The sequence below is a fragment of the Rhinolophus hipposideros genome (genome assembly GCF_964194185.1).
Source record: "Rhinolophus hipposideros genome assembly, chromosome: 22".
In the NCBI taxonomy this organism is placed as follows: domain Eukaryota; kingdom Metazoa; phylum Chordata; class Mammalia; order Chiroptera; family Rhinolophidae; genus Rhinolophus; species Rhinolophus hipposideros.
Window position 1 is genome coordinate 17,357,658 of NC_138068.1, and position 17,781 is coordinate 17,375,438.

Consider the following 17,781-nt stretch of genomic DNA (forward strand, 5'->3'; position numbering starts at 1 on the left):
TTGCTAGGCCATTTCACCAAACCGAAACTTAATAACTAACTGTAGTTATTTTAGCCTCTCCCAAGAGTAGAATTTTAAACCAATCAGTCCAGAATTTCCTGACCAACACTAGTGAGGTCATCTGCCTGGTAAAACCCCTTGCCTTCCCCTAAGGGAAGGTATCCTTGCCTGAAATAATTCACTTTCTCTTTCTGCCTATAAAAACCTTCCAGTTTTGGACAAATCATCAGAACACCCTTCTAGTTGCTACATGGGACACTGCCCAATTCATGAATCATTTAGTAAAGCCAATTAGATCTTCCAATTTACTCAGTTGAATTTTGTTTTTTAACAGACATTAATATGGAGGAGGTCTCAGGTGTCGTGCCCCAGGCTCTGTCCTTGGCCATCACCTGCTCAATATTTTTATCAGGGATTTCAATAATGGTCCAGGACAATGCTGTCTAATACAGTAGCCTAACAGTTAGCCTGTAGCCTAACCACAGTTGACTACTTAAATTATTTTAAATTAAATAGAATTAACACTTCAGTTGCTCAGGCATCGTAGTCATATTTTGAGTGCTTAATAGTCACATGTGACTAGCAGCTGCCATATTGGACAGTGCATTTCCAACACTGGAAAAAGTTCTATTGGACAACTCTGGTCTAGAAGGCAAATGTTCCTTGTGTTTATGAATGACATATAGGCATAACTCGCATTATTGCGCTTCACAGATATTGCTTTTTTTTTTTTTTTTTTTTTTTTTACAAATTAAAGGTTTGTAGCAACCCTACCTCAAGCAAGTCTATCAGCACCATTTTCCAACAGTGATTGCTCATTTTGTGTCTCTGGCCACATTTTGGTAATTCTTGCAGTATTTCAAACTTTTTCATTATTATTATATTTGTTATGGTGAACTGTGATCAGTCAGCAGCCATCAACATTTAGGCAAGACCCTCCACCACAAAAAGATTATGATTTGCCAAAGGCTCAGATGTTGGTTAGGGATATTTTTTTTAAACAAAAAAAATTTTTTTAATTAAGGTATGTACTGTTTTTTAAACACAGTGCTATTGCGACTATACACTGACAACACTACAGTATAGTGTAAGCATAAACATAACTTTTATATGCAGTGGGAAACCAAAAAATTCATGTGATTCACTTCATTATGGTGTTCTGGAACCAAACCCACAATATTTGTGAGGTGTGCCTGTATAGTAGAAACTGCTGGTGAATATTTCATACGAGGTAGACATACTTATTTATGGTCTGGCTGGCATTCATTTTCCCTTCTTCTGGTAATACCATCTCAATTTTCCTTGGGGTAGGTACAACACATCTCCAAGTGTCAATCCATGTGTTTTAGGAGAAGCTAACTCCAGGGGTGGGCATATGACTCAGATCAGACCAATCATAACATTGCATCCCTACTCTAGCTACTGCGATTGGCTCAGAGACAGGTATATAGCCAATGAGATTCAATCCTGGGACTTGTTGAACCTGGAACGTCGTTGGAAAGAGATATTATTCCTATGGGGGTTCCTAAAAGGATGGAATACGAGTATATACTTCATGTTGCTGACAGTCACCTACTCAGAGACATTTTCTAACAGTCCCTGTATCCACATATGCTTAAGTTAGAGTTGGATTTCTGTCACTGGTCATGCAGAAGTTTTAATGTATCAATCAAGAATCCAAAATTATTCGAGCAGGTGGATAATGGGCTCAAAACTCAACAGATAGATTTAGAGCCTCGATTTCAATGTTGAAAATCACCTGTGTCCAGGAAGGCTTTCTGGGGGACTGCTGGTGAGGCTCTGTTTCTTGATCTGAGGGGAGTGCTGGTTACAGGGCTATTCTTAACATAGGAAAATACAACCAGTGTTTCCCTTGTCCATATGAAGAATATATTCCAACAAATACTTTTTTAAAAAAATCAATGGCACAAGCACAGGATGGGGAAGACGGAACTTCACTATTGGGAGACTGAACTGGGGGTTTTAGTTTCTTATAAGCTTAATATGAGTCAACAGTAGCTGCCCCAAAGCCAACAGAAACTTGGGACATGCTAACAAGCAAACTCAACCAGAATGAGGACAGCGATAGTTCCATTCACCTTAGGGTCAGATCAGACTTTGGGAAAAACATGGACTAAGTAAAGCGTGTCCACAAATCTCAAAGTCACGTCTCATAAATGTTAGCAATAGGAACAGGAGTAGTTAGCCTGGAGAGAAGAGATGGGAAGATAGGCTGTGGGCACTACAGGCTCAATGAAACACTGAAATGAACAGACAACCTTATCATCTGCAAATAATGTTATTTTCTACACAGAAAACTCCAAAAGAATGGAGTGAGAAATTGAGACTAAGGCGACTTCAGCAAAATTACTTGCTTGCTACAAAATTAATACACAAAATTGTAAAGCCCTCCTTTCAAGACATAAACAAGACTTATATAGTAAAACAAAACCAAAAACAAAAATCCTATAGCTTTCCTAAAGGACATAGCATACTTGCCCAATAGAGACATGTGACGTTTGCCTGCTTAGAAAACTCACTACAACAAAGATATCCGTTTCACAAATTAATTTTTTAATTGTGGTAAAATTTTTGTAACATAAAATTTACCATTTCAATTATTTTTAGTGTATAATTCAGGGACACTAAGTACATTCACATTGTTGTGCAACCATCACCACCACCCATCTCCCGAACTTTTTCATTTTCTCAAACTGAAACTCTGGACCCATTAGACAATAACTTCCCATTCTCCCCTCCATCCGGTCACTGGCTAAATTTTTTTTGTAGTTTTTAATTAGTTTTCATTTTCATCATGATAAAATACACATAACATAAAACATACCATCTCAATACTTTTTAAGTGTTCAGTGGTATTAAATATATTCGTAATGTTGTACAACCATCATCACCATCCATCTCCGGAACTCTTCTCATCTTGCAAAACTGAAACTCTATACCCATTTATGATACTAATCAACGTTGGAGGAATCTATTTTTGAACTTTGGTGGGAAAACTTGATGAAAAGGTCTTAAATATTATGTGAAATGCTGAAAATAACAAAGAACATTTGGCAAAAGACGAGCAATGTGAGGAAGGACTTGTTCTATCAGGTACTAAGCCACAATATAAAGCTATAAGGATCAAAACAGTGTGTCACTGGGACAAAAACAGATGATTGGAACAGAATAAACAGGTAAGACAGTTACCCTGCTTCACAAATGAGACTCTAGAGTATGAGGGTGACATTGCAAACTCAAGGGAAAGCAAGGGATGCTGGGACACTTGATAAATCTTTGGAAGCAAAATAGAGATAAATTTCATTTGCTACTTTATACTGAAATGAGATCCAGAAGGATTACACATTTAATTATTTAAATAAGGCCACAAAAATCTAGAAGAACATATACATCACTAGATGATGAAATACTTTAGAGCAAGAGTCAGCAAGCTCCCTATAAAGGGCCAGAGAGTAAATATTTTCATGTCTGCCAGCTTGATGGTCTCTGTTGCAACTACCCAATCTGCTGTTGTAGTATGAAAGCTACCATGGACAATATGTAAAAGAATGAGTATGGCTGTGTTCCAATAAAACTTTATTTACAAAAACAGATGGTGGAAAGCTTTGGCTTTCCAGCCATAGTTTTCTGACCAGTGTTTTAGAGGGATAAGAGCAACGAATAAAATAATGGGAAAAAAGCAAATATCATTAGGTTTGACTATATAAAAATGAAGAACTCCGGGGAATAAAAAAACAAAAACAAAATGTGAAAGCAAACACATGCACACACAGACACAGACACACACACACACACACACACACACACACTGCAGAAAATATTTGCACCTTACATGACAAAGAGTTGACATCTCCCTATTTTCATTCTTTCCCTTTCTCTCCTTCTCCCCCTCTCCTCTCTCACACATAAACATATACAATAACTCAATCACTGAAATTAATAAGAAAAAACCCACTAGTGCAAAAATGGACAAAAAAAATAGACAACGCAGGGAAAGAAAGAAATGATATTCAAATCTAAACTTCTCAATTATATGCAAATTAAGACAACAGAACTATTTTCCATATATCAAATATATGAGCAAAGATATGTTTTCAGTGTCATTATCCAGTGTTGATGAGGAAGGTAGTGATGAGGCAAGCCTGGTACTCATTGCTGGTGGGAATGAAAACTGACACAGCCTTTCTGGGGACCAAATGAGCAGTTTATATTGAAGCTTTGCAGATGCTGATATCCTCAAATCTATTGAACCCCTAGGAATCTACACTAAGTGAATAATCAATGTGTTGGCCAAACTACTTTTATACAATGATAATCACCATGGCGCAACTTACAGTAGCAAAAATTGGAAACAGTCTTAAAATCCAATAATGGGGGAGTGGTTACATAAATTATGGTTCATTCGGACAGGGATCTATGAGGTCGCCATGAAAAATCTCTTTTCCAAAAACTGTTATATAAGCACAAGATAAAATAGTCAACCTCTGAGGAATATTTGACTCAGCTGACAATCCTTCCTTCTAAAAAGGCCTCCCTCTCTGGGCTTCTGAGATGCCACACCATCCTAGCGTTCTTTCTATCACCTTGGCATCATGGTCTCTCCTTTGTTCTCTTCTTCTTGGCCCAACATGCAGCTATTGAGGTGTCCCAGGGTTTTCTCTTGAGGTCCCTCCTTTGCTCTACATACTTTGCTTCCTAGATGATCTCATCCAGTCCTTTGGCTTTGAAAAGACCGCATTTGTAAGCTGATGACTTGCCGATTTTTATACCCATTCCTGATATCTCCCCTGAGCTCCGGATTCACTTGTTCATCTGCCTGCTAACGATCTCCACTTGGATGTTAAAAGGGACTGTCAACTTGGACAGGCCTACAGAACCCTTGATTTTCTCCAAATCTCCACCTGCCTCCTACCCCAATCTTCCCAGCCTCAAAATATAGTACCATCGTGGGCCCAGATGCTTAAGCCAGAAGTAGTCAGTCATCACTGAGTCTCTCTTTTCATTGCCTGACATGCAGCCCTGTTGGCTCTACCTTCTTACTTCTCCATTTCACAGCCACCACTGCAGGTTCTCACCTAGGCTACTGTGACACTTTCTGACAAGGCCTCCCTGCTCCCACTCATGAAAATGTACTCTCCAGGAAAAACTTTACATGGTCTATATCTCATTATGTGATTCCCTTCTCAAAACCCACCAGTGACTTTCCATCTAAACCAAAGTAAATGTACACTTCCTACCACAGTCTTCAAGGATCAATATTCCCCAGACTGCCTCTCTACCTCCTATCTTCTTTTATCCTCAAACACACCAAGCTCATTCCCATTCCAGGCCCTTTGTACATTTCCTCCAGATTCCCGTGTGACTGCTTCTTTCTCCATATTCAGAGCTCAGCCTAACTCACCTCCTTACAGATGCCCTCCCTGACACCACAGTTAACACATGGCCTCCCACCGCAGTCCTTACTTACACTATTACTTTGTTTAGGTTCTTCAAAGTACAGAGTAGGTGCCTAATTTTGTTGAATTGATAAATGAATGTTCGGGCAAAAGCTATTTTTAAATATACCCATACTCCCTCTGTGTCTGGGTATAGATGCAAATTGTTGAAGACAACTGGATTGGGTATGCCCCATCTGTGCCTCTAAATCTGCCTTCCTTCATGCCTGGGGAAGCTTAACCACGTGGACTGCATCAGAGACTTCCTTGCACTCTGCTTCATGGTTTGGTTTGGTCATGGGAAGCATGGTAAGAAGAGTAGAAGGTGGCCGGAGAAAGTCACTGTTCCTGTTAGGCAGCCCTCTCTCTATAGTACCTTCCAAAGGATCCAGCAGGTTCCTCTTCCCTTGGCCCCTTCAGGTTTGGGGGTGATAACGGTTCCTCACTTTTGCTAGCCCCCTGGGCACTACATCATTCCTTGTTGGTTCATGTAAACCAATGTTTCTCAAAGTGGTCCCCAAGACTCAGGGTGTTCAGGAGGTCAAAACGATCTTCATACTAACCCGAAGATGGTATTTGCCTTTTTTACTGAGTTGACATTTTTACAGATGGTGCAAAAGTAATGGTGGGTAAAACCACCATCACTTTAGCACAGCCAGTCTGGTGGCACCCAACTCTACTAGTAATCACCATATTCCATGCTTCATATGCACAATAAAAAAAAATGAAACCAAAGAAGATATATAGATGGCAAATAAGCACAGGAAAAAAATGCTCCATATCATATGTCTTCAGGGAAATGAAAATTAAAGCAACAATGAGATACTACTACACATCCGTGAGAATGGCCCAAATCCAGAACACTGACAACACCAAATGCTGGTGAGGACATGGAACAACAGGAACCCTCATTCATTGCTGGTGGGAATGCAAAACAGTCCAGCCGTTTTGGAAGACAGTCTGGTGGTTTCTTACCCAACTAAACATACTTTAACCATACCATCCAGCAGTCGTGCTCCTTGGTATTTACCCAAAAGAGGGGAAACTTATGTCTACACAAACCAGCGCATGGCTATCTATAGCAACTTTATTCAGCATTATGAATAATTATGAATACTTTGCTTTAGAAGTAACCAAGGTGTCCTTCAGCAGGGGAACAGGAAAATAAACAATGACACATTCAGACAATGGGATATTATTTAGCACTAAAAAGAAATGAGCTCTAAAGCCATGAAGACATGGAAGAACCTTAAATGCATATTACTAAGTGAAAGGGGTCAATTTGAAAAGGCTACATAATGTATGATTCCAACTATACGACTTTCTGGAAAAGGCAAAAACTATGGAGTCAGTAAAAAGACCCATGGTTGCCAAGATTTGGGGAGCGGGAGGCATGAATAGGCAGAGTATGGAGGATTTTAGAGCAGTGAAAACACATCGATACTCTGTACGATACCACAATGATGGATACCAGTCATTAGACATTTGTCCAAACTTACAGAATGTATTAATACAACACCGAGTGAACCCCAACATAAACTATGGACTTCGGGTGATTATGATGTGTGAATTTATATTAATCAATTGTAACAAATGTACTATTCTGGTGGGGAAGGTTGTGCATGTGCGGGGGACAAGGGGCATATGGGAAATCTCTACCTTCCCCTCATTTGCTGTGAAACGAAAACTGCTCTGAAAGAATTAAGTCTTAATAGAAACACAAAAACAAAAGCACACACACTATAACCCGAAAAAAAAATCAATACCAGTTTCACTTTTAAATGTCCTTGAAGAAGCAGGGAAACGTATTAACCCGTGAGTGCAGGTCTTTTTAATATTCTGTGAGACAAAATGGGAGTGCACATGATGTGTGATCATTGTCTCAATCTACAGTAAGTTGTGTGCTAAGCTAGCCCCTTCTCTCATCAAATGTCATTTTTACTTAAAGAATGACTAGCAAACAATAGTTATTAACCTTTGTCTCTAAAATGAACAGAGATCGTCTCACAAACGATAGTGTTTGTTGCCAATAATAGAATTTGAGTTTTAAGTCAAAAATGAGATTTTGGGGAAGTTGTATCGTCACCATGAGCTTACAGTTTCTCAGGACTTGAAGACTTCTCTGGTGATATTGGTGTTGAAATTATATGTGTTTTGGGCGGCCGGTTGGCTTAGCGGTTAGAGCGAAGTGCTCATAACACCAAGGTTGACGGTTCGATTCCCACATGGGCCAGTGAGCTGCGCCCTCCACAACTAGACTGAAAACAACAGCTTGACTTGGAGTTGATGGATGCCAGAAAAACACACTGTTCCCCAATAAAAAAAATTTAAGAAAAAAAGAAAGAAATTATACATATTTTAATATAATGAAATGTGTCAACATTTAGAAGATCTACATAATTCAGTGAACGAATATCTTCTTTCCAGCTACTGAGATATAATGACATAAAACATTATGTAAGTCTACGGTGTACAATGTGATGAGTTGATTTCACGTACATACTGTGAAATGATTATTCCAATGAGGTTAGTTAACCTCTCTATTACCTCACATAATTACATTTTTGCGTGTCTGTGGTGAGAACAGGTAAGATCTACTTACTCTCCTTGCAGCTTTCAAGTATATAATACAGTATTTTAACTACAGTCACCGTGCTGTACACTCAATCCCCAGAACTTATTCATGTTATAACTCCCTATTTCCACCACCCCACCACCAGCCCCTCGCAACCACCATTCTACTCTGTTTCTGTCAGTTTGGCTTTTTTAGGTTCCCCATATAAGTCGAATCACATCAGTATTTGTCTTTCTCTGACTTATTTCACTTAGCATAATGCCCTCAAGGTTCACCTGTGTTGTCACAAAGGAAGGGGATTTCCTTCATGTTTATGGCTGAATAATATTCCATCGTATGCATAATATTATTCAGCTCTCTTTCTATACACACACACACACACACGTGCATGCGTATGTGTGTGTGTGTGTGTGTGTGTATAATTTTCTTTTCCATTCATCCATTGAGGGACATTTAGGTTGTTTTCATATCTTGGTTGTCGTGAAAATGTGAATAATGTTGCAATAAATATTGAGGTATAGCTATCTCTACAAGGTAGTGATTTTATTTCCTTTGGATATGCCCAGAAGTATATTGCTGGATCATGTGGTAGTTCTGGTTTTAATTTTTTAAGGAACCTCCATACTGTTTTCCATAATGGCTGTACCAATTTACATTCCCACCAACCGTGTACAAGGGTTCTCTTTTCTCCGCAGTCTCGCCAATACTTATTATCTCTTATCTCTTTAATAATAGCCATTCTGACAGGTGTGAGGTGACATCTCATTGTGGTTTTGATTTGCATTTCCCTGGTGATTAGTGATGTTAAGCATTTTTTCATGTAGTTGTTGGCCATTTCTATATCTTCTTGGGGAAAATGTCTACTCAGGCCCTCTGCCCATTTTTTAATTGGATTATTTGGGGGGTTGCTCTTGAATTGTATGAGTTCCTTATGTATTTTGGTATCAATTCCCTAGTGATACAGAGTTTGCAAATATTTTCTCCCATGCGACAGGCAGCCTCTTCATTTTGTTGATTGTTTCCTTTGCTTTTTAGTTTGATGTAATCCTACTTATTTACCTTTGCTTTTGTTGCTTCTACTTTTGGTGTTATATCCAAAAAAGGTGAGCCAGTACTTTCTAACAGACCGATACATTATGTTTTTTAAAAGTATGATTGGGTAAAAGAGCCATTCAAATGCAAGACAGACCAATGGATTTTAATGTAACAGAGTAAGAAAAGCTAAAAATTGATATGGTGTCAGATTCCATATTGAAGAAACTACCACCTGTTGTTGTTTGATTGTGGTATCAAAAAATATCACAATTATCTGAAAAGGCCATTTAAGTGTTTCCTCTCTTTTCCAACTTATCTGTGTGAGGTAAGATTTTCTTAATTTACTTCAACCAAAATAACATATCACAACATATTGAACGCAGAATCAGATAAGAGAATCCAGCTATCTTCTTTTAAGCCAGACCTTAGACCTGCAAAAGTATCAAACAAGATTACTTACTCTGCTCACTATTTTGTTTGTTTGTTTGTTTGTTTGTTTGTTTGTTTGTTTTGAAAAATATCGTTATTCTTCATAAACCTATTTAGGTTAACAAATGTGGTGGTTTTAGAACATGTTCACAAATTCTCCTCTGTTCAAGAAGTGGAGCCCAATTCCCTTTCCCTTGAAAGTGGGCTGGACTTAGTAAATCATTTCTAGTAAAAAATATATATATATATGGCAGAAGTGATGGTATATGACTTACAAGGCTAGGTCATAAAAAGTACTGTGGTTTCCTCCTTGTTCGTGAGTGGGGGTCAGTCATTCGGACGGAAGCCAGCTGCCACGTTGAGAAGACACTCAAGCCGCCCTGCGGGGAGACTCATACGGCAGGGCACTGAGGCCTCCTGCAAAGTCACATGAGCAAGCCATCTTAGAAGTAGGTCCTCCAGTCCCAGTTACACCTTGAGGTGACCACAACCTTATGAGACATCCTGAACTACAACCACCCAGCTAAAGTGCTCCTGGATTCCTGATCCACAGAAATTGTGTGAGGCAGTAAATATTTATTGTTTTAAGCTGCTGAACTTTGAGCTCATTGGTTCTGTAGCAATAGCAACCCAGTACAGCAGGTAACGGATTTAATGTCATGTGTTCATGAACAATACGTATTTAATTTAATCCCTCAGTTTTCATTTCTAATGGGGTGAATGTCAATAGATAGAATCCAATTAAATGGAAAGTCTTAGGAGTTCTCAGTTTTTAAGAACATAAAGGGGCCCTGAGACCAAAACATTTGAGGACTATTTCCCTCAACTCTTTGCAAATTTCCTCTTTATTAAACTTTCCTCAAATTACCCCAGGTGAGAACACCATTTGCTTCCTATCAGGACACTGACTAATATAACAATACCAAAATATTATCAACAGTTGTGGCTGTTCGGTGGGGGTATGAGTGGTTTTATTGTATTCTTCATGTTTCTTTTTTTTCTGTACTTTTAAGATTTTCCACGACAAGGATGCATTACTTTTATAATTAGGAGAAAAGAAACTTCCCTTTCCAGAAAATCATCAAAAGTGAAAGTCAGAGCTATGTTTCCTTTAAGTGAGTCAATAGTTTCAGGGTGCTTTGCAGAACCCAGGTGTCCGCTGACGCACCAGAAGAAAGAGGGGGCAGGGAGAGGTTTGCAGGTGCGGGGGTGGGAAAGAAGTGGGGGTGGATCAGGTTCTCGCACCCCCCAGCTTACCTCAGTAGAGCTCTTTCATCTGTTTTACATATTGGGTTTTCTGCATAATATTTCATTTAAAGGAAAGTTTCCACAGCTTAAAAAAAAAAAAGTTTGAAAACCTTTACCATGAAAATAACAGTTGAAGAGCTAAATTTAGGCTATAGAAGAATCGCTCAAACTTTTGAATTGTGAATAGAGTTTCCATAAAGAAAACCCTACATATTCTGAGAGAACAGAAGCCATGACACGTTAACAAATGTTCAGTCATTTCAAGGGAGCCTGGACCCATTTGGTCTTGGAAAGAAGTTTTAGCAAGTGATGAAGAGCTTATCTAGGGATTCCCAACACGAAGGGCCAAGAGGCCAGCAGAAACACCAGGGTCCTCAAGGCCCAATGGGACACAGATCAGAACCACAAGTAAGTGGTTTTCCTGTTTTCTAGGGAAAACCGAATGCAGGAGGTGGCAGGATCACCTAGTAGTTGAAAGCATGGGCTTCAGAGACAACTGAGCTACCTTCAAGGCCTGAGTCTGACACTTAAAACTTGTGAGATCTTGGCAAGCGACGTAGCCTCTCAGAGCTTCATTGTCCTCATCTGTAAAATGGGGTTTGAGAAAGTAAAAGGGTGCAGCCATTTTGGAAAACAGTTTAACAGTTTTTTAAAAAGTTAAACATAAATGCACCGTATGACCCACCAATGCCATTCCTAGGTAACTACCCAAGAGACATGAAAACATATGTCCACACAAAGGCTTGCACAGACATGTTCTTAGCCGCATTATTCATCATAACCCAAAGGGAAATAATCTAAATGTTTACCAACTAGTGAATGGATGAGCAAAATGTGGTCTATCCATACACTGGGATACTATAGGGCAATAAAAAGGAATGGAGTTCCACATATATCACCACCTCATATAGCTTGAAAACATTATTCTACATGAAAGAAGCCAGCATGAAAGAGGACATATTGTATGAGTCCATGTAATGCAATGTCCAGAAAAGCAACTATACAGAGGCAGAAAATAGATTAGTGATTGCCTAGAACTGGGAGTGGGAATGGGAACCAGGAGCGACCACAAATGGTCACAAAGTTTCTTTTGGAGGTTACAAAACATTCTAAAACTGAGTTGTGGTGATGGACGTAGCACTCTGTGAATTTACTGAAAATCATTGAATGGTACACTTAAAACGGGCAAATTTTATGAGATGTAAATTAAACATCAATAAAGCTGGTTTTTAAAAAGCAGGCAGTGGGAACATGAGGTGGGGCTCAGGTAGGGGCTCTGAGGCCAAGGAGGGTCCCTGGTACCCGGGCATCAGCCTGAAGGCAAGGCACAGACAGAGGACATTCAGTGAGCTCCCCAGCGCCGCCTTTCTCTGGAACGACTCACATTGCCCTGGCAGGTGGAGGAGGTTGACTCAGCCACTGCTGTGAGCTCAGGCGAGCGGGGGAGCTGCCACCCCACGTTCCCTTCCCGCTGTGAGCTAACGCCCCATCAGCCTCCCCTACACCAGCTCCACCAGCACACAGAAGCCATCCCAGCCAGCTGGGAGCAGCGGGCCCTGTCATGCTTCCAGGAAGCTGAGCACAGCCACGAGAGATCGCCTGTGGACTGATGGCAGCTTCAAAACCCTCCCCCAAAACCCAGCCACCTATGGATCCCCAGGGCACCTGTCACCCCACCCCCACAGCCTGTCACAGTGCACAGTGCTCAGGGCCCCCACCCTCACTCAACTGTCCCCCAGAGCCAGAGACCAGCCCGCTGGGTCTAGCACTTTTCTCACTGAAATTTCATACACGTACTCTTGGATCCAGCTCTTCCATTTTTCCACATCTGTCCTAGATAAACACCTACATGTGTGCACAAAACGTTCACTTTGGCAAAAGCAAAACTACTGAAAATCTTACACGCCCATCAATAAGGAACCCATTCAAACATTCTGGAGCATCCGTACTACGGAATATTATGCAGCAGTTAAAAAGAATGACACAGATCTATTAATCCACTGCAGAGGTACTGGCAGGAAAACACCTCCAAGATATATTGTTGGGTGATGAAAAAGGAAAATTACAGAATAACGCATCCAGGATGTCATCTCTATTTTTCCAAGTCCACAAATACACATGTAAATGAGAAAAATGCCTGGAAGGAAACACATCAAACAAACAGCAGTACTAATTACAGAACACTGTATACTTCTGTGTTTGAGTTTTATGAGAAGAACGTGTTGTGTATATTTGGGTTCTTAAAAACATTAAAGTCTTGTAAAAAAACACATATATCTACATAGATATATATGCGTGTATGTATATGTATATATATACACACATATATGTATACGCATATATATGAAAAAGTGTGTTAAAATGATTACCATGCTGGTGCAGGGTTCAGGAGCTGTCACACATGCAGGACCTTGTCTAATTCTTGCCACAATTCTTGAGGGCAAAGGTCAAAGCCGCATTTTGCAGATTAAGAAACTGTACCCAAAGAGGTGAAACCAACTGCTGAACGTCCTACACCGGGCTGACGGGTCCCTGGTGCTCTTTCTAACCAGCACAAGTGAGAGCACACCAGGCATGAGGCCTGGGCAGGGGACTGGGGGTAGGCATGGGCCTTGGGAAGCAGCACAGCCAGCTCACAGAGACTCTGCAAAGCCCCTTCTGGGAGGGGGAGATGGGACTTCGTCAGGAAGTCAGGAGACAAGGGAGTAAAAGACGAGTGATTCAAGAGGCACTGATGAACTCCATCACCCACGACAAAAATGAGACATCATGATGTGCTGCCCACGGAGTGGGATGGGCCTGCCACGTCATCCAGCAAACAACACGTGGGAAGGAGCCTAGCGGGGCTGTGGCCCCTGAGCCTGAGAGTTCATATCTCTCTCTAGGGGGCGGCTCACATAGCTGAGTGGTCCTGCATTGCCTCTCTGCTCATTTCCCAGAGTACTCTATAACCAGGGCAGAAATGGAATGGTGCTTCTCAGAGGGTTCTAGAACCCGAGGAGCAACGGGCATAAAGCCCAGCATCCTCTAGTGCAGTGAGTGCCACCACGTCTCAGTTGTTTCATTGACTGCGTCAGCACCAAGTGTCTGGAGGACGTGCAAAGGCAGGAGCCCAGAGGGACCCAGGAAATACAGCTAGGCCCTTCCAGAGACAGAGAAAGGACTCATAGAGGGGGACCAGAGGCTGCTGCGGGTGAACACAGGACACAGGACACACACACATACACATAAACCTCCGCTGCACAATGAGCAGGCATAACCCCTGAAATCATGCTCAGAGGAGAAGGCTTTGGCCTAATCGTGGACCCTCCATCCATCCTTATAACAGGAAGCAAACCTACAAGGCCCCGAGGCCAGTAACAAGAGCTTGAATCCTGGGGGTTTTGATCCCATCTCTGCTACCTTGGTCAAGGTTCTGAACCTCTCTGGGTCTCAGTTTCCCCATCTGTAAAATAGGTGTTTTATACCTGCCTCTTGGGTATGGTGATAGCTAAATCATGAAACACATAATAATAAGATATTTAAATAAAATATAATAAGTAGAGGGTATATAGAAAAAATGGAAACAGATTCTATGAGTATGTATGTGTGTATATTTATTGATTCATTCACTTTATAAAGTGAAAATGTCCTAGACAACATTGTGCATATTTGTCTATGTTTTCAGACTTTATGCATACCCTATATATAAATATGATCATTTTTACACACATACAAACATATTATAATTTATATATTTATAACAATGTATATATTCTATACCACTTTATATTATGTAACCACTGTGTAAGTAGTTACCATGTTTTATTTTACTATATCACATAGTATTATCTTTTTTATTCTATTTCATCTCGTTATACACAAAAAGAGTCTAAGATAAATTTGGAGCGTTCCCAAGACCTGTGGGCTGCCCCACCGTGGGAGGGGGGCCAGACCCACGCCCAGGCCTCACCTCTACTGCGCACACCCTGAGGGCCAAACCCTGTTCTGGAGACCCCGCAGGCCACGGAGCCTCCCGCCGACCACCATCAGAATGGCCTACCTTCCTCGGTGTCGTTCCTCAGGGAGGCCTCCAGCAGGGCCACGCTGGCCTCGAAAGTCACCTTCTTCCGCCGGCCGCCGGTGCTGCGCTTCCGCTCATGCTTGCGCTTGCGGTGCTGCAGGTCTTGTTCGTACTGGGCCCACTTCTTCAGCTGCTGTGCCCGGCGCTTCTGGGCGGCCCGCAGCCGCTCCAGCGTGGGCACCTTCTCCAGCAGCTGCAGCTCCGTCAGCAGGTCCACGTGGTTGGCCATGGCCACGGCTCCCCACAGCCCGGCTGGGGGCTAGCACCGTGTGCCCGGGGCCCGGGGAGCGCGGGGGCTCCGGCGGGGCTGGGGCCTCATGGTGGGGCCTGTGGTGGGAGAGAGACACGGGAAGAGATGCTTGTCAGGCTCCAAACTCGCATCGGATTGTCTCACCCCGCCCCGTGTTCAAAACAGCCATTTTTCTATTTTATTGTTTTCTATTTTCTCTTTTTTTATTGAGATAGAATTACCCTGTAACATAGTGCACGTTTAAGGTGTTGAGTTGATACTCTTGGAGATTACCCCTGTAGTGTTAGCTAATATCTCCATCACATCACACATCACATAATTACCCTTACTTTATCGTGGTTACATTGTTATAACATGCAAGGTTATTACACTGTTATAATGTATAAGCTGTTTACTGTTGCTTTGTTATAATTGTTATCTTGTTACAACATATAAGGAATTTATTGTTAGTTTTAAAGGAATTAATACTATATCTTTAATTCCCCAGTACTAATTTATAATAGCTAAATAGTGACTGATGTAATCCACAGAAACAAAAGCTCTGGAAAGCTTTGGAATTCTTCATTTTAAAAGAATAAAGAAGTCCTAAACCCAAAAGCTGGATAATTGATGAACTACTGGGACCTAGAAAATCTTAGTTCCTCTTTGGCTGATCTTAAATTTATTTTTAAAAACTCATACCTCTTGCTCTCATTGCTTCCTGGACAACATGAAGTCAACAAAATTTCAGAGTCTCAAGCCCACTGGTGCCTGTCTTCATGTCAGCACAGACCCCCATGGGCTCTCAGACATAGAGGGAGGAGGTCTTGAAACAACTTGAACCTCTCTAAGCCTGTTTTCCCACCTATAAAATGTTGTATTCACCTTCCAGAATTTATAGGATGTTCTTGGAATAAAAAGAGCTGAACCAAAAATGTCACACACCTAATAGCACAGAGAAACAAGTTTGGAGAAAGAAGAGCAGACACATACAAACGCAGCAGCAGCGTACCTGGGAACCCACAGGCAAGGCTGGTGGAGAATTGGGGGTAGTTGGGTGACAGAGAACAACCGGCAGGGGTCTACATCTGTATTGTGTGGAAATGCCTGCCATCACAAAGGGGATTGGGATAGCCCTGGGCTTCAGGAAGTGATTGTTCTCTCTCCTGGGTTTCTTGCTTCATTGCCACCTCTGGGTTGCTTGTCTACAAGAGGCTAAAGACCAGGGTTCAGCCTTAGCCTAAACCCTAAGGTGCTCAGATTGGGTCAGAATGTTCTTCAGGTATCTCCCAGCTCTGAGACTGGAGAGTGGACAGGGGGAATGAGGAAGGGGCTGGCATGGTGATGCGCCCAGGGCAAAGGTCCCGGGAGCCAAGGGGACCTGGGGCCAGACAACAGCAGGAAGCAGCTGGCTTTGGTTGACTTTTGTTTTGTGTTCTTTTCTTCGGAATACCTTACCGTGATTTTTAATTCATTCATTAAACTTTTTATTTTGAGGTCACTGTAGATTCGCATGCCATTGTAACAAGTCACATAGACAGATGCCGTGTACGCTTTACCCAGTTTATCCCAATGATAACATCTTGCAAAACCACAGTATAATATTACAACCAGGAGCATGACATTGATGCAATCTATCAGTCTCACTCCTATTTCCCCGGTTTGACAGCTACTCGTGTGTGTTTGTGTGTGCGTGTTTAGTTTTATGCAATTTCATTACCTGGGTAAGTTTCTGTATCCACCGCTACAGTGAAGATACAAACAGTTCCAACACACAAAGATCCCTACACCCCCTCTCCCAACACACTCCTGCCCTTGTCCTCGGCAATCACTAATCTGTTCCTTATCTCTAAAATTTTGTCACTTCAAAAATGTTATATAAATAGAACCAGACAGGAGGTGACCTTTTGGGTTTGGCTTTTTTTATTCAGCATGATCCCCTTAAGATTCATCCAAGTTGTTGCCTGTATCGATTGTTCATTCTCTTTCTGTTGCTGAGTAGTATTCCATTTTATGGATGTGCCCCAGTTTGTTCAACCATTCACCCACTGAAGAACACCAGGTTGTTTCCAGTTTGGGGCTGTTACATTCACATATAGGTTTTTGTGTGAACATGAAGTTTTCCTTTCTCTGACTAAATGCTCAGGAGTACAACTGCTGGCTTGTACAGTATGTACATGTTTGGTTTTATAAGAAACCGTCAAACTGTTTTCCAGAGTGGCTGTACCATTTTTCATTCCCAATAGCAATGTATGAGTGATCCAGTCTCTGTCGGCATTTGGTGTCATTACCGGTTTCTATTTTAGTCATTTAGATAGGTACTTTGGTTGCCTTTTTAAAAGGAGCTCAGAAGAGTTGAATTCAATCATACTGTATTGTCATGATGGTCAGACCTCACTGACAGCTAGTGGAATACATGTTTACCTTCCTTCCCTTCTTCACGTGATCAAATATTTAATGAACACCTGCTCTGTAAGAAGCTCTGATTCAGAGAGGGACCAGTTCTGCCTTCTAGGAAATCCCTGTCTGTCTGTCTGTCAACCTATGTACAAATTCATTCAATACTCCTGACAAGCTAATGAGATAGGTACTATCATCATCCCCATTTCACAGATAAGAAAACTGAGGCACAGAGAGATGAAGTAACTTAACCCAACATCACACAGCTAGAAAACAGAAGTAACAATCAGGCGGGGGTTATCAGTTGTCCCCAGGGGACAACTGCTAATCCCAAAGGATGGGCAGG

General features: G+C 41.4%; 1 protein-coding gene across 1 annotated transcript in view; it reads right to left on the reverse strand.

Annotated features, from left to right (window-relative positions):
- PPP1R16B (protein phosphatase 1 regulatory subunit 16B) overlaps positions 1–17,781 on the reverse strand; it is a 93,528-nt gene that overhangs the window by 53,584 nt on the left and 22,163 nt on the right. Inside the window, exon 2 of the mRNA XM_081033684.1 lies at positions 14,786–15,133. Within this exon, the coding sequence (XP_080889810.1) occupies positions 14,786–15,035 (250 nt within the window). The 5' untranslated portion in view covers positions 15,036–15,133. The remainder of the gene's footprint in view (positions 1–14,785; positions 15,134–17,781) is intronic.